The 27,793-nt window shown below is 39.6% G+C and overlaps 2 protein-coding genes and 1 non-coding gene across 7 annotated transcripts in view; all 3 read left to right on the forward strand.

The window, feature by feature from the left end:
* The window catches only part of ZNF112 (zinc finger protein 112), a 32,772-nt gene extending 14,481 nt beyond the window's left edge, over nt 1-18,291 (forward strand). Inside the window, exons 2-5 of the mRNA XM_011367990.2 lie at nt 2,127-2,173; nt 4,680-4,806; nt 7,971-8,066; nt 13,914-18,291. Coding sequence (XP_011366292.1) covers nt 2,159-2,173; nt 4,680-4,806; nt 7,971-8,066; nt 13,914-16,402 — 2,727 coding nt within the window. The 5' untranslated portion in view covers nt 2,127-2,158 and the 3' untranslated portion in view covers nt 16,403-18,291. The remainder of the gene's footprint in view (nt 1-2,126; nt 2,174-4,679; nt 4,807-7,970; nt 8,067-13,913) is intronic.
* LOC111744684 lies at nt 6,986-7,104 on the forward strand. The gene has a single exon (XR_002782273.1). It is a non-coding gene; the product is annotated as a 5S ribosomal RNA (ribosomal RNA).
* A 9,186-nt stretch (nt 18,292-27,477) lies between the features above and the next one.
* The window catches only part of ZNF235 (zinc finger protein 235), a 32,615-nt gene continuing 32,299 nt past the window's right edge, over nt 27,478-27,793 (forward strand). For 2 of the 5 annotated variants that reach the window (XM_023535278.1, XM_023535282.1), the window contains exon 1: nt 27,478-27,580. The gene's annotated coding sequence lies outside the window, so the exon portion shown is untranslated. The remainder of the gene's footprint in view (nt 27,581-27,793) is intronic. The other 3 variants (XM_011367992.2, XM_023535288.1, XM_011367994.2) reach the window with 3 other exon arrangements.

Raw genomic sequence — 27,793 nt, forward strand, 5'->3', positions numbered from 1 at the left:
GGTTCTTGTCCGTTTTCATCTGACTTATTTCACTTAGCATGAAATTCAAGATCCATCCATGTTATCACAATATTTCACCTTTTAATGGCTGAATAGGATTCCACTGTACACATGTACCACATCTTCTTTATTCAGTCACGGCATTATTATTTTAAAACTCCCCAGTGATACCAGTGAGCGGGCATTTTGAAAGCCACTGTCCTAGTCATTAAGAACACGGACTGAGGGCGAATAACTCTGGCCACTCCGCTCACTAAATGGATAATCGTGTCCTAAACACTGAAAATCTCGATGCTTCAATATTCTCAGCTGTAAAAATTGTCCCAACCTCTCGGGTGGTTGTGAGGATTAAATGAGGCAGTTTCTCTAAAGCAGGGGTCCCCAACTGCCGGACTGTGGATCGGTACCGGTCCGTGGCCTGTTAGGAACCGGGCCACACAGCAGGAGGTGAGCAGCAGGTGAGCAAAGCTTCATCCGTGTCTGCAGCTGCTCCCCAGCGCCAGCATCACTGCCTCAGCTCCACCTCAGATCCTCAGGCGTTAGGTTCTCATGGGAGCGCCGGTCCCTGGGGCCACAAAGGTTGGGGACCGCTGCTGGAAAGCACAGGATTTGGTGCTAGACTTGTCACCAACTTTCTGTTTCCTCATTCGCTCCGGGTACCCTCCGCCCCTCGTTATGTTGGAGCACTCCTGTCCGCTCCGAGGGGCTAACAGCTCTGTCACCCTCCGGGGCCGAGATCGGGCCTCAGTTTCTCCATTGAGCCCATCCAGCCCCTTCTCTTATCTGGGGGCCCTTTCCCATTCTCCCAAGGGATCCTGCTTTAACTCTCCTCCGATGTCGAAGAGTGTGTAGTGTAATTGCTGATTTCCTAATTGGTCTCCCACACGAGGCTCTGAGCAAATAGTGATCTGGGAAGTACATCCCTTTTAGAAGGTGATCCATAAATGTCGGAGTAAACTCAACTCGTTTATTGCCAATTATACAACCAGGTTAATACCTGTTCTTGGAAGTTGTGCACACATTCTGTGGCTTCTGCAGCAGTGGCCTCGTGGCCAGGGACTGGGGAGGTGTGGCCATGCCACTGGAGAAACAAAACCTGTCTGCAGTAGTGTTAGAAGGCTCTGCCTTATTCACAGCCCAGGGTTAGCCCTCTTTGCGTTCTTTCTCTTCCACAGATGACCTTGAAGTTGCTTGGGAGCAGCAAATGAGGTTAATAACAGTAAATGTTGAGAACAGTGGATAACCTTAAAGAATAACCCAAGACATTAACCTCCTGGTCTCCAAATCCTCTCAGGGTTGGAGCACTGAGCCAGCGCTTTGCTCATATGAGAAACATAGTAGCAGAACAGGCTTCTCTGATCTTTCCTACATCCACGTGGGAAGAGGGATGTGCCATTTGAGCCTCCTCTGGCTTCAGGAAGAATATCCACCAGCCATTAAACCTTTCAGAAGGGCGGTCTCAGTGTCTAAACATATGTTATTACCCGGGCCACAGATTATTAAATAAGTAGCCATAATCCCTGCCACCCAGATGTTTTATAAGACACACTTGGAAAGACAGTTTTATCATGTAGAATAGTACCTGCTTCTCTGCAGCTGCAAGAGAATAGAAAGTGTTGGTGTGGTCACAGCAGTTTTCCACTGATACTGCTACTCATTCTAATAGTCTAAAATCTTGGTTATTATCCTCATGTCGTGGATCACAGACACGAAGCATTAGAGGAGTTGATTCACTTAACTATGGTTAAACAGAGAAAGCGGCGCCAGTATATAGCAGGTGCACAGCAAATATACAGCAGTGTCAGCTTTTGAAACAAATTGTCACCAGAGTCCGCTTTTAAGCAGTGCGTTCTGCTGCCTCTCCACTCCCACCTCTCCCAGGATCAGAATGAGTACCTTGGGAGCCCCGAGGTGTGTGAGGACTGCTGGGCAGAGCTGTGCAGGCTGCCCCATGCGCTGGGCATCCTTCCAGCACAGCCTAGCGGTAGCTGGAGTCCAGCCCACCCTCTGCCTGCTAGGACGCAGGTGGCAGCGTCTGTCGGCGGGAAGGGACCCCTCCTTCTATTTTACGCAAAGATATATTTCCCCTTCTCATGGCTGCTTATTGCCTTGTTCTGCCTTCTCAGGTCTCCGCCTTTCCCTAGGAAAAAAGGAGAAAATGACCAAGTTGCAGGTGAGTTGGATTTTTATTTCCGTCACGTAAAATGTTATTTCATTTCTCAGTAAGTGGACACGTTTTTTTCTTTTCCTTGGCAAGTATAAAGAATGACAGCAGGCATTTAATACCATTTATGTGACATGCTTTTTGTTTCATTTTTTTAAATTTCCTGCTTTTACTTTTTTAATCATTTTATTTCACAAATAATAGCGTAAAAGAGAATAGAAATTTAAAGGATGAAAAAAACCACACGTTATTACCCTGCTTACAAATCACCTGTTTTTTTTTTTCCCCACCGTCATTTTTTATGTGCATTCATAACCGTACTTGCAATAACGGATACCATTTTGAATTGGTTTTTGTTTTCACTTAAAATTATAGCACTTAAGTTTTGTCATCTAATATTATTTCAATGAACTGTGGTAGCCCCACTTTTTAACTATTTCTCATGCACAAACTTTTGAGTTCTCAAGGATTCTTACCGTTATACACTGCAGTATCCGTTTTCCTACACACAGTCTTTCCTAAAAAAGCAATTCTGAGAGAATTCTAATGTAATTTGCCCTTATGTCCCAGGGACTCAAAACTAAACTTTTTTTTTTTTTCCCTAAGTGGTACCTCAGGTACTTTATAAAAAAGACTACCTAAAAGATGGTTTTGTCTAACAGGGTCATACCGAAGCTGAACTCAGAAAAAAATAGTGTTAGATGTTTTCATTACAAAAAGAGCTGGATTCTTTCTTTCCAGGACCTGAGGCTTTCTGTGTGTGTCTGTGTATCTTCATGTGCCTTGTATGTTTCACCATTCTTGTATTCATTTATTTTATCAGAGTATTTAGTTTAAAATTTTTTAATCATATTATGGGATGTGCAGGCACTTTCCATCTGTCACTTTATTCACTACTCTATGGGGGACTTAGAGTCATGTGCACTATTAACATGAAGGTAAGAGGTTCACGTAAATTCAAGTTCTGCTCAGGTTCCTACAGAAGACAAGTGTCTGGCCAACTCCAAAGCCTCTGTCTTCTGGGTCAAGAATATCAGGCATATTCTGGGTGGAAGAGAAGCAGGAAAACTCTAGCCAAACCAGAGTTCTCGTTCAGAGACCGAGGCCTGCGGTTGTGATGTTTGGAGCTCCAGCCAAAACAAGTGCAGTGTTGAACAGGTCTTTATATAAAAAAATTTCCCTACAGCAGAAAGTTACAAGACACCTATCAAAGTAGAATGAAAAATATTTACATGGTACATGGAAGAAAAGGCCTCGATGTCCCCAAAATGAACATTATTACAAAACAAGAACTAGAGATGACCAGTGAATATATAAAAAGTGAATCATCTTTATTACTAATGAACTTTGAAAAAATGTCAAAACAACTGGTTTTTACTTTCTAAATTACTTCCGATATTATAAAAAAAAAAATTTTCTTTTAAGTATTCATGTTCAGTGTTGGCCAGGATATAGAGGTTTAGGGATTCATGCTTTCTTGGAAGAAGAATAAGCTGGAAAAATATTTTTGGAGGAAACACCTGCCATTATGATCTCAAAACTTTAAAGGTTATTATTCTTTAACATCACCATTTCTACTTTTTAAAATTCATTTTAAGGAGATAATCAACAGAGATTCAGGGACTAAGGTCTCTCTGAAAGGATTTTTTTTTTTTTGCAACATGGTTTATAATAGATGATCTAAAACTCAGTGTGCATCGCTTCTCGGCCTTTTGGCTAAGATCAAGTGTAAAACTCAGTTTGCATTATTTGGGTCAGTTTATTATATTCTAGGTCACCAATTCCTTGAATGACTATGCAGCCCAGAAATGGGATGACAGATGTGATAATAATCATCACAATAATAGCTAACATTTATTGGGTATTTCTGTGCCAAATGCTGTTCCTAAGCGCTTTACTTAAAGTCACTCATTTTATTACCAGTCCCCTAAGGTACAGTTGTCAGCATGCAGATCAGGAGCGGATGAGGAACTTGTCCAAGGTCACATAGCCAGCATGGGGTAGAGCATTCCAGTGGGGACACAGGCAGTCAGGCTCCAGAGCTGTGCCCACCCCCACGACCGTAAGTGCTGCATGCTCTGGGCGGACCACAGAGGAAGCTCCGTATACTTGAACACTAAGGGTGGGTGGCTGACAGCCTGTGAGTTCAGCAAAGTACATAAGTGGTGTGCGCGTTTGTGTGTAAAAGGGAAAACAGACTGTCACACACTATCAGAACTAAACCTTTTGTGAAGCAAATGCTATTATTCGTTGAAAAATATTAGCAGCCCATGATGCAGCAGCGTTCCGGGGACTTACCTGTAGGTGTGCTAAGAAAAGGTAGCAATTTAAAGTGCAAGGATTTCTTTTGGGAGCCCTTTTGGTGGATGGGATTAGCAGTGTGGAAGGCAAACAGGGGGCAGCTACTTCAATTTAACTCGGGCTCCTCAGAAGCCAGAACGGTTTTCCATCCTTCGCACTTTCGCTGTGCTTTCCCCCTTCCATAAACGTGGCCTGTGTGTGCTTGGCGTTGTAGGAGACAGTGACATTCAAGGACGTGGCTGTGGTCTTCACGGAGGAGGAGCTGGGGCTGCTGGACGCCGCCCAGAGGAAGCTGTACCGAGACGTGACGCTGGAGAACTTCAGGAACCTGGTCTCAGTGGGTGAGGATGGGCGGCCTCTGTCACCCAGTGTCAGCCTCCCGGGCTGTCTGTGTGCTCAGCTGTTTGAAGCTCTGGGGCTCCCGAAATCATTCTCCGAGCCTGGGCACCTGAGAGTCTTAATCATCCCTGTGCAGCACAGACGAGTTGTTTCTGATGTTATCGTCCAGGCAAAGATCTGTCCTTTGAACTCTAAGTGGGCGTATTGTGGCCCTGCCCCATCCGTTTCGCGTGAAATCAGTTGAGCGAGTTGCTCTAGCCTTTTTGTTTCTTGGGGGTACCAGTAACTGTTTCTTAACTTGATTTTTCAGAAGCATTTTGTTTTTTGCTTTAACAACATATCCGTACGTAACTTCAAACTTACAGATCATTTACAAAAGTAAAAATATAGGAGGAGGAGCGCCCATAAGCTTTCCCCTGGCTTCCCCTGTGGTAACGTTTACACCTTTGCTTTATCATTTATGCTCGTGTTTTCTCCCTCCATATAGTTTAGGGATGTCTATGAAAACATACATATACTCATAATATTTTGTCTGAACCGTTTGCAGGTAATGTACATTACCCGCACCATGACCCTTTATCTCTAATTATCTCCACGTACATGCAGAACTCTGGGGTCCCCAAGACTGCACCCTCTCTGACACCAGTTCGGGGGTCCACAGGACTCCCTCGGGCTTGATAATTAGCTAGAAAGGCTCTCAGAACTCACTGAAAGCTGTTATCCTCATGCTTACAGTTTATCAGTTTAAGGAAACAGGTTAAAATCAGTCAGCAGAAGAGGCACTTGTTTATCAGTTTAAGGAAACAGGTTAAAATCAGTCAGCAGAAGAGGCACAGTTTAAGGAAACAGGTTAAAATCAGTCAGCAGAAGAGGCACTTGAGGCAGAGTCCAGGCGTTTCCAGCACGAACTTCCGGTTGTCTTCTTCCTTAGAGTCGTGGACGGCGCTGACTCTCCCCAGCAGTGACATGTGACAGTGCACACGGAGCACTACAGCCCGAGCCTGGGTGTCTAGAGCTTTCACTGGGGCTCGGACAGTCAGTGGAGATGTAGTTGGATACCTGTGTGGCCAACTGTAATTTCCAGCCCCTCTAGAAATCAAGCTGGTAGCACATAGCCCCAAGACCCTGTCGTAAACCACAGTGTTAAATTATCTGGTGTCACCTAAGGCCCCCAGGTTAAAAAAAAGACACTCCCATCAGGCAGGACATTCCAGGGGCTTAGAGATCACCTTCCAGGAGCCAAAGGCAAATATTTAGCATCCAATGATGCTTCTTGCCTTGTCCAGACTTTGCCACGATACTTATAAATGACGATTTTCTGATTTAGAACTTCTTTCGCGTTTAGCAGTCAGCATTTGGCATTCTACAGTGAGCAGGACCCCCCCACCCCAAACACACTTCTCAATCATTTATTTATTTTTTGTTTGTAGGGACTTATGAATTCTTTTTTTAAATGGCTTATGATTTATTGCTGTAATTATTTGGGTGCTAAAATTGTCCCAGATCTGTCCCCTTTAGCTGACTCCTATGCCCTCATAATATGTCCTAACATTTTTTTAACACTTCCTTACTTTACGCTCATCTTTTAGTTTGTGCTAGTTCTGGAATCTTCCGTTTCTTTATTGGAGAATGGTATTTAACACCAAGGTCTTGACGTTGCCAGTGTGGTGTTTTGTTTCTTGGTCTCAAGAGATAGAGCTAGGAGGTAGGGATGTGTGTGTGTGTGTGTGTGTGTGTGTGTGTGTGTGCGCGCGCGCGCGCGCACATACATATGCACACACATGTATTCATAGGTATACACAAAAACGTGTATATACCTATGAGTACAAGTTCAATTTCATTCAAAATAAGAGAAATGTTAATTAAAATTATACCAAAATACCATTTTTCACCCATGAGATTGGCAAAAATTTTTAAACTTAATACGATGCTTTTTTGGGCAAAGCTGTGGGGAGTAAAGCATTTTCATACATTGAAAGTAGGAATGCAAAATGATATATCCTTCAGGATATATATTCATGAGGGGAATTTGACAATATCCAGCAAAATTATATGTTTATCCTTTTCCAGCAATTCACTCCTAGGAATTTTCCCTAAAGATAGCAAAGTGCAAAAGAGCATTAATAACATACTACAATCTCTATAAAAAAGAAGGGGAAATAAATAAATGTATGTATTTCTGTCTATGGCCATGCCACCCTGAACAAGCCCGATCCCGTCTGATCTCGGAGGCTAAGCAGGGTCGGGCCTGATTAGTACTTGGATGGGAGACCACCTGGGAAGACCAGGTGCTATAGGTGTAAAAAATAAAAAAATAAAGGATTGTAAACTGACAAGGTCCTTGCAATCTGTGAGGTCAACCAAGGTTTGCCTCGCCTAAAAACAAACAAATAAACAAATAAATATGTATTTCTGCTTATTCGTATAAGAAGAAACACAAGAATCAGAAAATCACAAAGTTAATTTCTTACAGCGAATGGAGGTAACAGTATGGAAGGAATGTGGGAGTCACACCTGTCCAAGTATACCTTTTTGTCTAGTTTGGACTTGTGAAAATATATTACTTCAACATATTATAAAAATTAAATCAGAATACAAAGGGATGATAATCTAAAACTAAAAGAAAAATGGAACAAATGAACTTGGTCATATTTGAAATTACTACCATAACCACACTGAAGAGAGAAAAGAAAGAACTCATGTAGTTAAGAAGGAACACAGTATTTAACTATATGCCCTTAGTTTTAGGTACAGCGGGCGGGGAATGAGAGAATGAATTGTGATCCCGAACATGTTATTACATGGGTTTGTTGTAGTGGTATGTGGAAGGGGCAATTCTGAAACTATTTTACGTGTATTACAGGTACCAAGGTGATTCAATGGAGATGGTATAGTTTTTTCAACAGGTGGTGTGGAAACCTCTGGACAGCTGTACATATCTATATACCTGCCTCACACCTCATGAAAAAATTAACTCAAAGTGGGTGAGACCTAATGTAAATCTAAAAGTATGAAACTCCTATTAGGAAACATAGGTGCAGATCTTCATGAACTTGAGTTAGGCCAAGGGTTTGTAGATAGGACACCAAAAGCATGAATCAAAAGAAAGAAAAAAAATTGGACTTCTTCAGAATTTAAAAGTTTTGTTCTCGTCGCCTTTTTATAGGGAGTCAGCCCCTCAAACCAGACCTGATATTCCAGCTGGAGAGAGAAGAAAAGCTTTCAAGGGTGGAGACAGAAACCCAGAGAGATGGGTGTTCAGGTGAGAACCGTCCAGCGGTAACCCAGCAGCCAGAGCCCCTCCTCAAACGAGTCAGAACATGTCCCTTCTCCATTTAAACTCTCCAGTGGCTTCCTAGTCCACGCATAGGAAAATCTAAAATACTTAAAGTGGCCCGTTAGCCCTTAAGGTGCCTGTCCTCTCAACCCCTCTAGCTTTCCATATTCACCTCTTATCATTTCTGTTCGCTCATTCATTCTGATCCAGCTGCACTGCCCCATCGCTGCGCATCAGACCTGCCAACTATGCTTCTGCTTCAGGGTCCTCGACTTGCATTTCTCTGTGCCTTGAATGAATGAATTGGTTAATAGATTCACGGTCTTCACTGTCATCAGCCTTCCTTGAGCTAGCTAGTAGGTATAGAATAAATCGGTATCATCAAAGGATACTCCAGAATGTTGTTTGTCATCTGATGAATGCCTGTCCTAATTCTGTTAGGTGTCCTTGAGTATTCATACATAGGTAGCCATTTTTCCTGAAAGGTTAAGAATTGCCAACTAGAGTGAGTATCAAACGTGATCAGTGCCAACATTATGATTGACTCTTCCCTTGCAGCAAGTGTGACACTTTTGGGTTGTTGGCAACTTCCTTATTCATATGCCCGGCTCTTTATCTTCTCATTCTGTCCTCTCCTCTCACCTTCCCATCCTCTTAACACCTATATAGTCTCTTGACCTAGCTACAGTTTTGAAGTGGAATTTTCAAGTTGGTCATTTATGTGAGTCTCAACATTCTGGTAATGTTTCTTGGATTCCCAAGACTCTGACATCAAAAGCCACTATCACAACCATAGCCGGGGATGCTGCTGGGTAGGAAAGAGTCGGTAGAATATTTCTAAACAAATTACTTCACTTCTATAATATTTCGTGGCCAGCTCAGTTACGATTCGGGGTAATAATGGTGCAGTACACTCTTTAGAGCAGGAGTCAGCAAACTTTTTCTCTAAGGGTCCAGATAGTGAATATTTTAGGCTTTGCCAGCCACATATGGTCTCTGTCACATATATTCCTTTGTTTTTTTTCTTAAACCATTTTTTAAAATAAACAACTATTCTGAGCTTCTGGGCCATATAAGAACAGACCTAAGGACAGAGCATGCCTGTCCCGCTGCCTGATAGCATCAGTAGGAACATAATGTCACATTTTAAAATACCTTATTGAATTTTTTCTGTCTACTGACAGATTTATAGTAATTACTGTAGCCTTATAGTAATGCAAAAACTTGATAACGTATATTCTTATTTTTAAGATACTAATTTGTCTCTCTCATGATACTTTGGAGAAATCCATCCCATTCTAATATTGTAACTTTTTTTTGTCGTGGCTGCTTGATATTCCAATACGTGGCTGTAATATACCTGTTTCAGCCATTTCCCATTTGCAATTCATGAATGTTAGCTTATTTTTTTCCCTTTTTTTTTTTAATCTAATATAGAAAGTACAGCAATAAAATGTCCTTGGATACTAACGATATTTCTATGGAACAAATTACCTGGTGATTGATTCAGAAATTCATAGATAAAAAAACATGCCTTACTGAGCTTTAACTTTGCAGTTGTAACCAAAGGAACATAATCACCCCCCATTGGCTTTCCTGCAGCCTATAGGAACTGACTTAATTGACTTGGGCAAAGAAACATTTTAAAAATGAGGATTCTTACAACCACTGTCTTGGCAGGTCTCCTGTAGGAGAAATATCACCATTTCCATTTACACTGGGAAAGAAAAAGATGTCAATAAACAACAACTTCTAAACTATTTCTGCTAATTCGCAAGATTTCCTAGTTACAGCCCATCCATCTCTTCAGAAGTCAGCTCCACGTTAGGTTACCTAGTTTCCCTTTTCCCTGTGCCAGGCAAGGAAGATTCCAGGTCAAAGAAACATGACATGTAAAGAGTAGCAGCCTTTTTTCAAGTGATAATTTGTTTCTTATATTTTGAAACTTCAGGTATGCATGAAACCAAGGTACAAACCTACCTATTCATATTTTCCTAAGTTTCCATATTTGACCTTTGCATTTGAGCCTTGCACTTGTTTTAATCATGGATTTTATACTTTCCTTAACTATTCAGACCAGTGGTTTTTCACCTTTTTGGGCCATGACCCTCACCATGTAATATAACCCAGTACAGACCTAAGAAGCATACACGTCTGCATATTTGAAGCAAGCATTTTGTGCAGTGATAATCCTCGCATGCAACGCACCTCTGATATTTTCTGTCCTTTTTTAAAATTGCATCTCACGATCCACTATATTGATTGCAGGCTTCACTAATAGTTCCCCATCGTTTATCGTCTCACGCTGTTATAGGCCCTACATCCAAAAGTCTATATCTAGCAATATCCCATAATCTATTTTCAAAAATACAATCTTCCCCACCAGCTGTTAAATTTTGTATTTGGAAAGTGGTAAGAAAAATGATTTTACTTATAATAAAACAGATGATTTGTCATCCATATCTACCTGTCCGTCCACGTAAGCAAAGAAAATCTGTTTTCGTGGAATTGCCTAGTTAATTCTGTCAGAGGTGGAGAGTCAGCATCCCATTAGAGCCACCTGCGGCTGTTGCTGAGATAAGGCATCATGGTCCCCAAAGGCTCTGAAAAATGATCCTTTGCCAGCATGATTCTTTAACACTTCTCGTCACTGCTGATGCAATCACAGGCTCCCATCTGGATTGGAGAGCAGTTTCTGGTCCAGAAGGTCAGGTAGACGTCTCCACACCATCGAAAACATCATTGGCCTAGAAACCAAGGGCTCCTGGGCTTTTCTTTTTACCCCCACAGCAAATCATTTGATTTTCTTTTCCAAAGCCATCTCTAATTGTACACAAACCACCCACTTAATTAAGCAGGAGATCCTCACTGAGTAATCTCCATCTCACAAGTAACAAAAGTGCACCTGTAACTTATCTTGCTCATTCTTCTGTGTCCTTTTAGTAATTTCTGGTTCCAGCTAGATCTGAATTTACTAAACATTTCAGGAAAGTATTTGGCAATTTTTATTTCCTCCACGGGAAGAGACTAGAAAGCAGCGACCTCCATGTCAGCACGCAGTATGATCTCTGGCAATGTGGTACACCAAACCCACAGAGAGGGCTGCTGCTTCTCACTAGGGATGCACTTCCATGTTCTCATTAGCAAATCCTTGTAGCTAAACAGATCTCGATCCCTCCCAGTTTGTATGTCTAGCTACTGGCTCTTAGAAAGTCTGGGAACAGAATGACAAACTGCAAGGCAGATGGCAAGGTCTTGACAGGAGGCATGTTGTGAGATTTTTATATCTCTCAACCGCACACTCATCAGGAGCAGCTTGGGCAGAAGTGTGTACATGTGTGTATGTGTGCATGCGCATGCACACCACACACACACGCACACACACACATACACACACACACACACACACCCTTCCCCCCACGAAATGGCACAGTTCATCTGAGTCTGATGACTCTTCCAATGTCCTGAGGGACTCTGCGAGTGGTAGCACCATTTGGGCACCTTTAGGAAACCCAGAAGATGAACTTTCCTTCCAGTTAAGACCAAAGTATTTCCAGAACATATATTAAGCTCTTTCACTATTGAAGCTTCTCTAGCTTTAGCACTAATCTTTTTTTTTATGCTGTGAGTCTACCGGGAGAGTGAGATTTCTCCAGCATTATCTTTAAACACTCTCTCACAGATATTGTTTCTTCTACTCTGATCTTCTCTGTCCCGAGTTGAATGTCATTTCCCACAGTGAAAAAGAGGAATAGCTGAATAGATGTTTTCCTAAGAGACTGTCCCTAAGCATTCCTCTTCTCTAATTCTGCTTCTTTTAGGGTAAAATTATCTAGCGCTGAACAAAAAAACCTTTCCTTTACTATCTATCAACAGGTCTCGGAGAGCTGTTCTCATCTGTTTCTGTTTCCTTCAATAATTTCAGTTCCTTTATGGCTTAATTAGAATATCAAAACAAACATCACTGTCTTAATTGTTGCTTCAGTTGTAACTTTATATGTTAACGTAACCTTAACTAAAACTTAAATTTTAACACAACCTTTCATTGGATATTTTGCGATGTCTTACGTGTGCCAATCAGATGTTGACCAGGCATTACAATTTCTTGCCAAAATTTCCTTTTTCGTAGAAAATTTACTACATTTGCATTAACTAACCGAAGACGTAAAGAACATATGGATAAAATGGCATGCTGCTAATGATATATGACAAATCTGCTTTAAAAATTATATATATGCTTAATCACATTTTTATTACAATATTTAGATGACTTTTGTCATTAATAGGGGTTCTGACATCTGATCTCTGGCCAATTTTATGATATAAGACAAAAAGCAGTCGTCGTTTTCTGCATTTCACTTCCTTGGCCCCATTTCACATAACCCTGTTCTTGTTTTCATAACATGGTATATTTTCCCTGTGGACTGAGTTAAAACGATAGCTTGGTAGCATGGAGTTGAACTTGGAGTCATTGTCAGTGTCCATTATTTACAAGATAGAATGCTTCTTCTCAAGCTCACATGAAATGTTCACCAAGAGAGACCACATCCAGGGCCATAAAACACACTTTAACAAATTTAAAAGAATGAAAACCATAAAAGTCTGTTCTCAGACCACTGTGGAATTAAACTAGAAATCAATAAATTAAATAACTGGAAAATCCCAAAATACATGGAGATTAAACAGCACACTTCTAAATAACACATGGGTCAAAGAAGAAATCTCAAGAGATTTACAAATATTTTGAACAAAATGAAAATGAAAATACAACTTATCAAAATTTGGGGGATGCAACGAAAGCAGTGCTTAGAGGAAAATTTGTAGCATTCAATGCATGTAGTAGAAAAGAAGAAAGATCTAAAATTAATCATCTAAGCTTCTATCTTAGGAAACTAGAAAAAGAAGAGCAAATTAAATCCAAAGTAAGGAGAAGACAAGAATAAGAATTGGAGCAGAAATCAATGAAATTGAAAATAGGAAATCAACAGAAAAACAATGAAACCGAAAGGTGGTTCTTTGAAAAGATGAATAAAATTGATAAGCTTCTTCCATGCTAACTAAAAAAAAACGGAGATAGAGGATACAAATTACTATTAGAAATGAAAGAAGGGACATGACTACAGAATCTATGGGCATTAAAAAGATAATAATATGAACAAATTTTGTGGCCACAGATTTGATAACCTTGATGAAATGAACCAATACCATGAAAAACAGTTTGTCAAAACTTACACAAGAAAAAATAGACAATCTGAATAGGCCTATATCTGTTAAAGAAATTGAATCAATAATTAATAATCTTCTAAAACGGAAGGATAGAACTCATTCAGTTGTGAGGAAAAGAAGTAGAAACAGGAAGTATTCTAAAGGTTAAAATACTCTGATGAAGAGAGAGAAGCCCCAGATATGGTTAAGAGAGTAGTCTGCACAGCAGCTTAGGTATTAGTCTGTAATCAAAACATTTTTGTTTCTGTATCTTCTACTGTCCAGAAAATGCCTTTCTCCTTGGGTTCTCCAGGCAACTAGTAATAAACCCATGATAATACTCGTATGGTTTTACTAGGCCTTTTGAATAGGGCCATAGTGTTTGTGTTGCAAAGCCCTGATTTCAAAGTGTATAAATAGCCTGAAGTATATGATAAAGTAGAAGAATAATTCTACTTTATATTCAAAGCCAAAGAAGAGCCATTTCTAAGTATTCTTAGAGGTGGTAACATGAATTTTCCTCTGGTTCATTGAAGTTTCATGCCATGACATAAGTGTAAAATCTTGAAATCGCTGAATAAAAGCATTTTACTTGTGCGCATGTCTAAATTCTCTTTATCCTTATAGGAACCAAGAATCAACATGATATGGAGAGTATTCAAGATGTAGGATTAAGCTACTTTTCCCCTGAAGAGCTTTCCACCTGGCAGTCCTGGCAACAGCGTGCAGGCGGATTACCCAGGTGTCAAGATGCCATGAAAAACTTTCAAGGGAATATTTCTAAGTTGGAAAATCAAGGTGATTCCCCATGTCAGGTTTGGACAGGAATACCAGTTCGGATTTCTGAAGATGGGAACTATACATTGACTCATATAAGAGATGTTTCCAGTTACACAAAAAATCAAGAATTTTCACCTTGGCGAGCCCAGAATTCTTGGAGGAAAATGTATCTGATAGGGTCACATAATTATAAGTGTAGATGTCAGCAAATTTCCATGAAACATAACTTCCGTAAGTGTGACAGCGTCAGTTGTATCTCACATCACAACGATAATCTGGGAGTACACAGAACAGAAAAAAACTACAGTTGCCATGACTGTGGAGAAGAAATCATGAAGGTTTCATTGCTTAATGAAGACTTAATTCAAACAGGGCCAAAGCCTTTCCCCTGTGATGAGCACAGAACAGCCTTCCGCGATGACATTCACTCTGAGTTTCATCAGCAGTTACACTTAGAAGGGGAGCCCCGTGCATACAGCCTACAAGGAAAGGGCTGTGGTTATACTTCAGTTCTTCATTTTCACCGAAGGGTTCATAGAGGAGAGGTTTGCATGTTTGAGAGTTCACATCTGCCATCCCATCAGAGAATATATACAGAGGAGAAGCCATGTCAGTGTGGGTGTGGTCAGAACTTTAACCGGCGCTCCTCCCTTCACACTTATGAACTTATTCACGCGGGAGAGACAGCCTGTAGATGCAACATTTATGAGAAAGCCTTCAGTCATAGCTTAGATCTTAATAATATTTTTAGGGTTCGTACTGGGGGGAAACACCATGAATATGAGGAGAATGGGAATGTCTTTAATCTGAGTTCTTGTCTTCAAGTTCATCAGAAAATCCACGCTGAAGAGAAACTATACACAGATGTGGAGTGCGAAAAGGGTTTCATTTGTAGCTCAAATCTTAACCTTCAGCACAGAGTTCACGTGGAGGAGAGTCCCTATAATTCTGAGGGCTGTGATAATGGCTTCGGTCTGGCCTCACATTTTCAGGACCTTGAGATAGTTCACACTAGGGAAGAACCGTGCAAACATTATACATGTGGTAACAGCTTCAGCCCAAATTCCTATCTTCAAGGCCATCAGAAAATTCACATTGGAGAGAAACCTTACAAGGAGTGTGGGAACGGCTTCAATTGGAGTTCTAAACTTAAAAATCATCAGCGAGTCCACCCTGGAGAGAAGCCGTACAAGTGCAATGCTTGTGGTAAAGGTTTCAGTCACAGGTCAGTTCTCAACGTCCATCAGAGAGTTCACACAGGAGAGAAGCCTTATAAATGTGAAGAGTGTGATAAGGGCTTCAGTCGGAGTTCGTACCTTCAAGCCCATCAGAGAGTCCACACTGGAGAAAAACCGTACAAATGTGAGGAGTGTGGGAAGGGATTCAGTCGCAATTCATACCTCCAGGGCCACCAGAGAGTTCACACTGGAGAGAAACCATACAAGTGTGAGGAGTGTGGGAAAGGCTTCAGCCGGAGTTCACACCTTCAAGGCCATCAGAGAGTTCACACTGGAGAAAAACCATTCAAATGTGAGGAGTGTGGGAAGGGATTCAGTTGGAGCTTTAATCTTCAAATCCATCAGAGAGTCCACACAGGAGAGAAACCCTATAAATGTGGAGAATGTGGTAAGGGATTCAGTAAGGCCTCAACTCTTCTGGCCCATCAGAGAGTTCATACAGGAGAGAAGCCATACCACTGTGATGAGTGCGGTAAGAGCTTCAGTCAGAGATCGTACCTTCAAAGCCATCAGAGTGTCCACACTGGAGAGAGACCGTATATATGTGAGGTATGTGGGAAAGGCTTCAGCCAGAGAGCATATCTTCAGGGTCATCAGAGAGTCCACACTAGAGTGAAACCATATAAATGTGAGATGTGTGGAAAGGGCTTCAGCCAGAGTTCACGCCTTGAAGCACATCGGAGGGTCCACACAGGGGGGAAACCATACAAGTGTGAGGTGTGCACGAAGGGCTTCAGTGAGAGTTCACGCCTCCAGGCCCATCAGAGGGTCCACACAGAAGGGAGACCCTATAAGTGCGAACAGTGCGGTAAGGGTTTCAGTGGATTTTCAAGTCTTCAAGCCCATCACAGAGTCCACACCGGGGAGAAACCATATAAATGTGAGGTGTGCGGAAAGAGGTTCAGTCAGAGATCAAACCTTCAGGCCCATCAGAGAGTCCACACAGGAGAGAAACCATACAAATGTGACGCGTGTGGTAAGGGCTTCCGTTGGAGCTCAGGTCTTCTGATTCATCAAAGAGTCCATAGTGGCGATAAATTCTATAAAAATGAGTACGGTAAGGACTATTCTTCATCAGAGAATCCGTACAGAAATTAAGTTATGTAAAATGGTATTATCTTTTGTTTTGGTTTTGTTTTGAAGTCCTCAAATGGGACCTGAATTTTCCCATTCACTGGAGTTCTTACAGTAGAAAAAGAATTTCTTCCGTGAAAATGTAATGTTTCTACCCAACCTCAATATTTACAGTAGTCAGGAGACCATACAGCAGCGACATCTAATGAGAGGGTTTCCATAAGTGATTTTGTCATAACTGTAACATCAGTGATCACACATGACTTTAACTAGTTGCACCAGGGCTTATAAAAGATAAGTGTATGGTCAGAAATTTAACAAAAATACAGTGGTGAGTATGCCTAAATCTATGTCCGCTTGAATGTAGCCTAGTGAGGAGCCTTGTTCACTGCTAAGTCTAAAAGCCATGACATCGCATAACTCAGTGTAGGTGCTCAGTACTTTTGCTAGATAACTAAAAGTGTGTAAAGGTATCATGTTTGAAATTTTTATTAAGTTCGTTCCCCCCTCCCCCCAAAAAATTTTAAATGTATTTGGAGAAGGAATCATGCAAGTAACCTTAATATAAGCACTTCAGTTAGATATTATTTGAAATGTAGAACATTGAGCAATATTGCAATCTGAAATTACATAAATTTGGTTGTAACCCTGTTGGGATTGGCTTTTGTCCTTTGTCTCGTCTTAAGCAGGGATGAGCTGAATTTCTTACTATTTGGTCTCTTTCTGTATACCATCAGTTTAAGTTTAGGGGTGTGTGTGTGTGTGTGTGTGTGTGTGTGTGTGTGTGTGTGTGTACACATATGTGCACTTTAAATGACAATGCAAACTGATAAACAATGTTTCTGGTTAACTTTGAAAAAACGGAACACTGCATTTTACATAATCGAATTTTTACTCCTGCTCTGTGTGTTAAGGCAGCATTTTACTGTAATATTTGGAAAGTGTCAGAAATGATTACTAATGAAAAATACTTTCTTAATAAATGTCAAAATTATAATAGTTGGTTTTTTAGTCTCCGTATTTCCATCAAAGTCCTTTTGATCTGACTGATTTCTAAGAGTTATAGCCCTTGTCCAATTTAAAGCTCCTTAGGCAAGACCCGTGACAAGTTTGGAGGACTTTTATTTTGTCGAGTTCTCCATCCCCACCCGTACTTCTCCCACTCACACAAAGAAAGGAAAAAGCTTGAATTTTTCTAAAGATTTTATCAAACGTTGATTATGAGGATAGGATTGTCTTTTTCTTGGTAGCATGTGTTCAAGAACAATGTATTCTGTTGGTGAGAGTGAAAAATGTCTGTTAGAGAAGAGTCATATAATATATGTCAAACTGTAAAACGTGCATACCCATCTGGAAAGCACAGAATAATAATTTATGATAAAATAGTGAGAAGGGATGGGTACAGTGAGGGTAATTTTTTTTTGTTTAATAATTTTTATTGTTTCAGTTATGGCCAACGTACAGTATTATTCCACGATCTTGGCCAGAACTCAAGGGTAATTTTTGAACTGGAAATAGGAGTTTGAATAAGTTTCTCTATGTTCCTATAAGATGGAACTCCAGAAAGTGTGGAATTGATCTATAATGATAGAAATGGATCATGCATAGTGTTTAGTGAAAATGTGCATTGTACCTTCATAATACCCAGTTACTTACGTCTATACATATGTTTGAATACATGCTTAGAGATAATGTATGAAAGATTACTCACCGTCATGTATACAGTGGTTTTCTCTGGCAGGCATTTTTGGCTTAGTCTTTTCTTTTTTATACTTCATTTAAAAACTTGACAGTTAACATCGACCAATTTTACCAAAGTAATAAACTCCTGAGTTATTCGTCCCTATATGTAAGAACTCATGCTGTCATTGCTCTATTTCACCAGATAACATTAAAGAATAAAACCTCTGAAATGAATCTTCAAAATTCTCTAGATTTTTGATACAGACAAATTAGGTGTCAGCAACTTTATCTTTCTGTGAAATTTCTTTAGGTCTCAAAACCCATGCAGCCTACAATGTCCTAGTGAAATTCAGTAGCACTGTAAATCGGTGCATCCTAGTCTTTCTGTCAGGTTTCCCCCTGTTGGATGAATGGGGTGACCAAGGCCCTGGCTTAGCCTGGCTTCCAATGCGTTAGTTCAGGTTTCAGTGTCATGGGAAGTCCAGTGCGTCTAATGTATTTCTTTGCTATCATCATTTCCCAGGGAAAATCATGAGCGCTCATGGTGGTTTTATCAGTTAGGATTCTTTTAGCTGTAACACAAAATGTAACTTAGAGTTGTTGAAACCAAAAATATTTCCGAATTCATATAACTATGAAAAGATACAGGCTGAGTTAAGACTTGGATCTGGGTCAGAGAGGCTTTATGTGACTTTTCTTAAATTCTGTCCTTTTGTGTGAACTCTTGTCTTCAGATTGCTCACAAGATGGCAATATCACCTGCTTTTTTGTTCACAGCCGGGGAAGAGAGCCGCTGTCTCATTTTTAGTGTAATGCTTTCCTAGCTCCCCCAATGCGTAACATGTCTGAGCTCTCCAGTCCCCACTCAAAACTGAGACTAAACCAAGGCAATGAAGAATATCCCTGGCTCCCCTAAATAGGCAAGTTTGCTCCTGGTGACAAGCAATAGCAGGTTACATTGGGAAAATAGCAAGAACACGGACAGAGAATTCTTCTGTGGCACAGGTGCCAAAGGCCAGGATGGAACAGAAACATCGAGAAAAATTCTCCATCACTCCAGCCCCCATACAGAGCACAAGGTAATATTAGAAAAATTTGAAGTGCAGTGAAGGTAACTATTGAAACAACAGAATCCAATTCCAACCTTATTTCTGACCAGATCAATTCAACACTCCACCCTAACATCCTAGCAGAACATGTGTGCCCACGTGCAAGCAAAAATACTCTGCTCCAGTCTCTACTGTTTGATATATGTTATCTGGCATTCAAGCAAGAATTACAAGATTTAAAAAAAAAAAAACCAAAACCCTCTGCAAAGGGATAGCAGAGTAATCAATAAAAGCACACTTAGAGGTGACTATATTTTGGAAGTGTCAAAATACAATTTTATATAACTGATTGAGGTGTTAATGGTCTCGTGAAAAGGGCAGGCCATATACATGAACAGATGGAATTTCAGTGGAAATTAATAAAGAATCAAACAGGAAATGCTAAGAAAGAAAATTTATCACATAGGATGCTTTTTGAAGGACTCTCAAGTGGGTTGAACACAGCCGAGAAAAGTATCAGAGAATTTGAATAAAGGTCAATTACAATCATCCAAACTAAAACAAAAAGTATGAATAAAACAGAAGAGTATCCAAGAACTGAAGGGAAACTTTTTATGGTCTAATATATATATAATTGGAAACCTAGCAGGAGAGGAGAGAGAGAATAAGAAAAGCAGTTGAAGAGAGAATGACTGAGAATTTTCCAGAAAGAATAAAGGACTTCACTCAGATCCCAGACCTCAGAATACCCAAGCAGGATTTTAAAATAACAAATAAAATAGACACATTATTACCAAACAACTGAAAATGAACAACGAGAAGGAAATATTGGTGGCAGACAAAGGATACATTGCATACTAGGAACAGAGGTGAGAAAAAGAACAGACTTATATAAAACCATGCAAACCAGAAGACAACGGAGTAACATCTGTAACATTCTGAAACAAAATACTGTTCGAAATTCTCAGCCCTGTGAAAAAAATCTTTCAAGAAATATGCACAATAAAGACATTTGCAGATGAACAGAAGCTAATAAAATTCACTACCAGTAAATCTGCACTACAAGAAATATTAAAGGAATTTCTATAGGCAGGAACAATGTCATACCAGAAATAGCCTTGGATCTACCAAAAGAAATAACTTTGAAAATGGTTAAGATAGAAGTAAATATAATTTTAAAAAAACTTTTAATCACTCAGAATGTAATTCACTAAGCCAAAAATAGCAAGGTTTTGTGAATTGGTAGCATATGTAAAAGTAAAATATATTGTAACAATACCACAAAATGGGGCAGAGAGAAATTGGAGGTATGCTATTCTACACTACATGAATTGATATAATATGATTAGGAGGTAGACTAAAAAATTGTGGATGCATGTTATAAGCCCTAGAGCAACCATTTTTAAAAAATTTAAAGTGGTATATAACTGATAAGCCAGGAGTGGAGATAAAATGGAATCACACACACACACACACACACGAAATAATCAAAAAGCTGACAGGACAGGAAAATTGAGCAAATAACACATGGTATAAATGGGAAACAACATGATAGTGGGTTCAAATTCAGTGATTTTAATAATTATATTAAATGTAAATGTTCTAAGCACAGCACTTAAACATTGTCAGGTTGGATTAAAAGGCAAGACCCATTCTTTGGTCTCGGCAGCAGAAGTGAGACGATGAAGGGAACATCATCCAGAAATCATCACAGTAAGACATATGTTATGACACCACTGTGGCTCTAAGGCCATGTTCAGAAGTCTACCTGTGGCCAGTGTGGCTACCCTGCCAAGGGTACTTCTGCCAAGAAGAAGAAAAAGTATAACTGGAGTGCCAAGGCTAAAAGATGAAATACCACTGGGACTGATCAAATGAGGCACCTAAAAATTGTCTACCACAAATTCAGGCATGGATTCTGTGAAGGAACAACACCTAAACCCAAGAGAGCAGCTGTTGGAGCATCCGGTTCATCTTAAGGATTTCAACAATCAATCATGCAATAAATGTTCTTGTTTTAATAGATGATAGATAGATAGATAGATAGATAGATAGATAGATAGATAGATAGATAGATAGATAGATAGATAGAGATGGATGGATGGATAGATGGATGGATGATAGCAGTACTCAACTATGTACTATATGTTTTCTACAAGAGACCCTTTTTAAAATAAAGAGGTTAAAAGTCTAAAGATGGAGGCCTTTTGAACCACGCTTCTCTTGCTCAGGACTGCTTCCACGTCTGGAAGTGTACTACTTTCCCTTCTCATAAAGCTTTCCTTTTCTGCTGTAAAAAACAAACAAAAACGTCTAAAGATGGAAAAAGGTATGCCATGCTAAAACTAGTCAAAGGTGGACTAGCTATATTAATATCAAAGAATTCATATAAGGAATATTAAAAGGGCTACTATACCAGGAAATATATAATCCTAAATATATGCACCTAGCAAAAGAGCTTCAAGATTCATGAAGCCAAATCTGATATAAAATCACAGATATAGTTGGAGAATTCAATAGTTCTCTTAGCAATTGATAAATCAAAATGACAAAATCAGTAAGCACACAGAAGATGTTGAATAACACTACCACCCAACTGGACATATTTGCCGCTTAGAGAGCACTTCATCCAACTGTAGTTGGATACACATTCCTTTCAAGTGCATCTGGAACATTCACCAAGATAAATCATTCTGGGCTACAAAACAAACCATACGAAATTTAAAAGAAATAAAATCAGGTAAAGTATGTTCTCTGACCCAAATGGCATTAAACTGTATCGAGCAAGTGATACCTGTTGCCTACCACCAGAAACCGCATCCCAGAATGTCGACCCACTGCATTGTTTGCAGGTGTTGAGGTACCCATAAATACCAGGAACACCCATATGTCTATAAATTTGATAATTTAAACAAAACGTACCAGTTTCTTAAAAGACACATTACTAAAGCATATACAAGAAATAGAGAACATGAATAGTCCTATAACTCCTAAAGAAATTGAATTTATAGATTAAAAACCTCCTAACAAAGGAAACTTAGAGTCAGATGGCTTTACTGGTATATTCTAGCCAAACCTTGAAGGGGAAAAAATGATTCTAATTCTACACAAAATCCTCAAAAAATTAAGAGGTGAAACCTAAGTCATTTTATGAAGCTACCATTTCCCTGATAACAAAACCCAACAGTGAATCACAACAGAAAATTACTGCCTAATGACCTTCATGAACATAGACACAAAAATCCTCAACAAAATGTTATCACATTCAGCAATTTGTAAAACTGATAATGTATCATGACAAAATGATATAGATTATGGAAATGCAAATCATTTCAGTATATAAAAATCAAACTACCATATCAACAGGAAAAGAAATCGATGCAGAAAAAGCATTTAACAAACATCAATTCATGATTAAAAAAAAAAAAGCACCTAGGTACTAAAAGGAACTTTCTTCAAGTTGATAATGTTGACAAAATATTGGTAACATCATTTTTAATGGTGAAAGACTGAACCCAAAGTTTGGAAACGAGGTAAGGACTTCTGCTCTCACCGCCCCATGTCAACATCATATGGGAGGTACTAGCTAAGGAGAGAAAAAGAAAAGATAGGCAGTAAAGGAAGAAATAAAACTGTGTTTGCAGAAGACGGTTTTACATTGAAAAGCCCAAAGAAAACAAAAAAGCTAGTAGAACTAATAAGTGAGTTTATCAAAGTCCCAGGAAACAAGGTAAATATATAACAATCACTATACTAGTATTGAACCATTGGGAATTGAAATTAAGAAAGAAAATAGCACCAAATATATAATGGTGGGGAGTTGAGTGTGTGTGATCTCTGTGCTGCATAATACAAAATATGAAAGATTTAAAGATGAAAGATTTTTTAAAAACTCCCCAAGAGACATTTGACATGGTCATGAAATGGAATATTGTTAAGCCATTTAGCCTAGATTGACCTATAAATGCAACATAGTCCCACTCGATATCGCAGTAGTTTTTGCAGAAATTGACAAGCTATTTTTAAAATCTATACAAAAAGTAAAATAAAAATGGCCTAAATATAAAAAATGAAGAACAACGTTGAAAGATTCACAGTATCCGATCTTAAGACTTACTGTAAAGCTACTGTAATCAAGACAGTGTGGTATTAGTGAAAAGACACATAGGACAGTAGAACATAATAGAGTCTAGAAGTAGACCCACATATGTGTGGTCAATTGATTTTTGACAAAGGTACCAAAGCAAGTCAATAAGAGAAACAGAATTTCAACACTGTGCAGGAATAATTAAATATGCATGTGCAAAAGAATGAATCTCAACCTATATATCACATCATATAAAAATTAACACAAAATGGGTCTTAGACCAAAATGTAAATCCTAAACAATAAAAGTTCTAGGAAAAAATATGAGACAGTTCTTTGTCACCTCGTGTTAGTCAAGGAGTTCTTAGTATGGTCCGTATAAGAAAATTTGACAAATTAGACTTCATCAAAATTTAAAACTCTCTTTTCAAAAGACACCTATGAAAATAGAGAAGCTACAGACTGGGAGAAAATATTCAAAACATAAAAAAAAAGACTTGTATTCAGAATACTACAAAGAACTCTCAAAGCTCCATACAGTACGAAGAAAACAACCCATTTAAAAAAAAAATAGACAAAAGCTTTGAACAGGCAGTTCACCAAAGAACATATATGAATGTCAGATCGGCACATGATACTGTGATCAACATCTCTAGTCATTAAGGAAATTCAAGTTAAATCACAGTGAGATAGAACTACACATCTATTACAATGACCCAAATGAAGAAAACCACAATATTAAGTGAAGAAAAAGATGCAGAGCAACTGGAACTGTCGGACATTGTTGTAGAAATACAAAATACCTTAAAACACAGTGTGCCAGTTTACAAAGAATGCACACAGAGCACACATCACAGCAATCCCGTTAAAACAGGTTTATATAAAGACCTTTATGTAGAAGTTTATAATAGCATTATTATAAATGCGAAACCTCGAAACAACCCAAATGCCCTTTCACTGGAGAAAAAAATCAAACCATGTCATATCTATGTAATGGAATATTACTCAGCAAGAAAAAGAACAAATGACTGATAAACAACATGAATGAATCTCAAATAATGTTAAGGTTTGCAAGTTTTTGTGTTTTTGCCTTAAAATACATTTCGTATTTGAAAATTTGTCAAAATAATTTCATGCTTCAGTTGATTTTTTTTTTTCCAAAAAAGATTTTCATTTGACTGTCATGAGTCTGGGGGCATTTGCAATTCAATATTACTTTTACACAATGTCAGAGATATCGCTGATTTGGAACTGGGCTTCAGAACCTACCAGGGCAGATTTATACCTAGTCGTCTTTATCCTGGGGCGCGGTGGTTCCTGGTGTCCAACAAAAAATGTAGGAGTTTTACCAGTTTCAAATTCTTCGCAGGCACTGGACTCCAGCTTTTACAACCTCAGCCCCAAGACAGTTTCAAAGAGTAGTGTCTCGCTCAGCCTTGGAGTTCCCAGAACTGGCTAGTGTCCCTCAGGGGAAAAGTGGCTCCAGGTAACTGGCTCTCTTCTCTAGATTTCCCTATTCTGAATTTTGGACCGCTGATTCGTTCTCTGCACGTTGTTAGCTCACTGATGCTTATGGGGAAAGTGACCCGTTTCCCTCTTAGTTCTTCTAGCTGGCCGAATAATTCAAATGACATACAGCAGATTAACAGGAGAAAATCTAGTTTAATATGTGTGCATGAGGAATTCACATAAGCATGGAAATTCCAAAGACAGGCAAAATGAGGTAAATAGGTCATTCAGAACTGAGGGGAAAGTAAGGCAATTCACAGAGGGATGAAAAGAGTTATTATTTAGTAAACCAAAGTGTATGGCACCATCTTGGAACAATGGGACAAAGAGAGGACTCTGATCAAATGGACCTTCTAAGTTCCTCCTTGTCTAGCCCACCCTGTTCACATTAAAATATAGTTATCTATGATGCTAGCTCCCTTCCTGGAGCAAGTCCTTTGTCTAAATTCTTTTAGGCTGTAAGGTGGGAGGTCAAAGTTTCTTCCTAAGCCTTCTGACCCTTGATTGTTTTCAGCTCTGAAATAATCTGCATGCCAGAGTGGCATATCTTGGGTCCATTTGTTTTGGACCCTTACAGTATGTGTATGCTGTGTGGGTGTGTGTCCCATCCATGGGATTAACTTATTTTGCCATTACTCAAAAGTGGAAGCCTTCATTATACTTTGAATTTGATGTCTTTTTTTTTTTTTATTCATACAGCACTTGGTCTTCCTATGTGGTCTCCCATCCAAGTACTAACCAGGCCCGACCCTGCTTAGCTTCCGAGACCAGACATTGGGCTTGTTCAGGGTGGCATGGCTGTAGACTATGGACTGTGGCTCCACTGGGGTGTGAACCCAGGACCTTCTGCTTGTAAAGCAGATGTGCTAACTGCTACACTATGGAACCACGTACTGATGGTCATTTTTATCTGAAAATTTATCTTTCCTATTAATCCTGTTTAATATGTGAAACTACAAAACAATTATCACTAAAAGTTTTTCCTTTGGGGCAGAATCATTTGATCTGGTTCCTTAAAATGGTACTTTACTTTAAAACCATTATTTTTCACATATTTACTTTTTTTTTTTTTTTCTATTCAGAGGTTCTTTGCCCAGGATTTGAATTGGCTTCAGTTGGTCTTTGTTCAGATATTTCTAGTACCACCTATGAAGTGGTCTTTTTTCTCAGAAGATAGTGACTTAAATCTAATCAGGTCTTTAGATTTAAATTTTACTTTACAGAAACGTATAGAAGAAGAAATTATTCAATGACGAAAAATAAACAATGGGAGAAATCCAGATTGTGCTACATCATGACAACTGACCTGATTCCTCAACAGGTCAAAGGTCAGAAAAAAGGAGTGATGGGATAATATTCAAGAATAAATGCACCTGAGTAGATAAATAAAATGAATGGACTGTTTGTACATTGACTTGAATAAACCAGTTATGAGAGATTTTTAAGGGAAATTTGGATACGGATTGGGAAATTTGGATACGGATTGGGTATTAGGAAATATTAAAGAATTATTGTTAATTTTATTCAATCCATTATCATAATGGATTATGGTTTTGAAAATGTTTATTTTAAAAATATTTAGCAAAGGATTTTATATATGCACACATCACAACATTTCCTTGTTACCTGCAATGGAGTTGCTTTTGATTCCCATAACAACCAATATTAAAAAAAAAAAAGGATATAGCTGTATTATAGCCTCATCAATGTTTATATCTTCGTTTTGTAAATTCTTAGCATATTGAAATTCCACAAAACACTGCCAAGAAATCTTAGGTGCCTTGTGGAATAAAGGAGGCAGAGGAATCAAGCACTTTATTCCGTTCTCTCCTTCTGGCTTGGATAACTTGGACACTGAAGAGCGAGACTTCTTACATACCTGCCTCTCTCCTCCCACAATTTACTGTCTACATTAAGTATTCAGTCGTTATTAGCTTGTCCTTACTACTCCAATCGTATTGTCGTTACGATTCTTGCCCAAGTAAGTAGCTAGATTGTTCATCAGGAACTTCCACAAACACCCTTCAGTTCTTCAATCTCTTCCAAAGAAAACATCAACAGTTTGTACCTATAGATTTCTTGCCTGCAAAAATCCATGGTGTTCTCACTCCTCCTGGACGATAGCTCCATGGACTTTATGCAGTCCTAATCAAGTCCCTCGCGTTGAAAGACACGCCTTAAACCAAACTTCCAATTCTCAGTAAATTTCAGCCTCGCCCTCCTTGCTCTGACACTTAGCTGTCAAGGTGTCAAAACTGTCGAGGTAGTGTGCTCCCTTACCGCGATAAGCAGTAAATTCCGTTTTTGTCTTATCCACAGGTTGTATTGGTGATATTTGGGGAGCCGGCATTTGAAACAAGTTTGAGATCTCATGTCCCTTAAGTTCTGTGTTAGGCAGCTCAGCCTAAGTCACTTTCACGTTTCTCATTTATAGCCTACCTTTTGCTTCCCCTTAAGACGTTCGGTTTTGGGGCTTATTTTCATAGTGCAAGCTTCGTTTTTCTCTCTTAATCTGCTACGGATTCAAGAATTCGCAGCTATTTTCTCATAAGCTTTAAGAAATGAATAAAACAAAAAGGTATCTGCCAGTTACAGTTCCACAGAAGTGACTCAAACCGAACTCTACAGTTAAGACAGAAGCCCGCGGGTGAAAAGTGCGGTCCTGCGAGCTGCATCCTGGGAAATGTGGTCCGGGAGCGCGTAGACTCGGAGGCGCCTTCCCTTGGGGATTCTGGGAAGTGTAGTCCGGCAACCGTGTGTAGTCGGAGGCACTTCCGCTCCGGGAAGGCGAGGTCCGGGCCGAGATTGCGCGCGGTGAGGTGCGTTAACACTGCATCCCGGCGGTCCCTCTTACCCTCCTCGGCCTCGGCGTGGGGTAAGCAGTGAACTTGTCCTCGCTCTCTGGTGCGGGACGCCGTGGCTGGCTGCAGAAGGCGGACCCGGAGTTGGTGCGCGTCCGTTCCGCTGGGGCTCTCGCGACGGGGCGCGCGTGCGGGAGACTTCGAGTTCTAGGATCTCCCTCACTCTCCACTGCCCCAGCCCCTTCGGAGACCCACCGGTCGGCTCTGCCTCTTCGTGATAAAATGTT

This window comes from Pteropus vampyrus, unplaced genomic scaffold (genome assembly GCF_000151845.1).
Source record: "Pteropus vampyrus isolate Shadow unplaced genomic scaffold, Pvam_2.0 Scaffold138, whole genome shotgun sequence".
Lineage (NCBI taxonomy): Eukaryota > Metazoa > Chordata > Mammalia > Chiroptera > Pteropodidae > Pteropus > Pteropus vampyrus.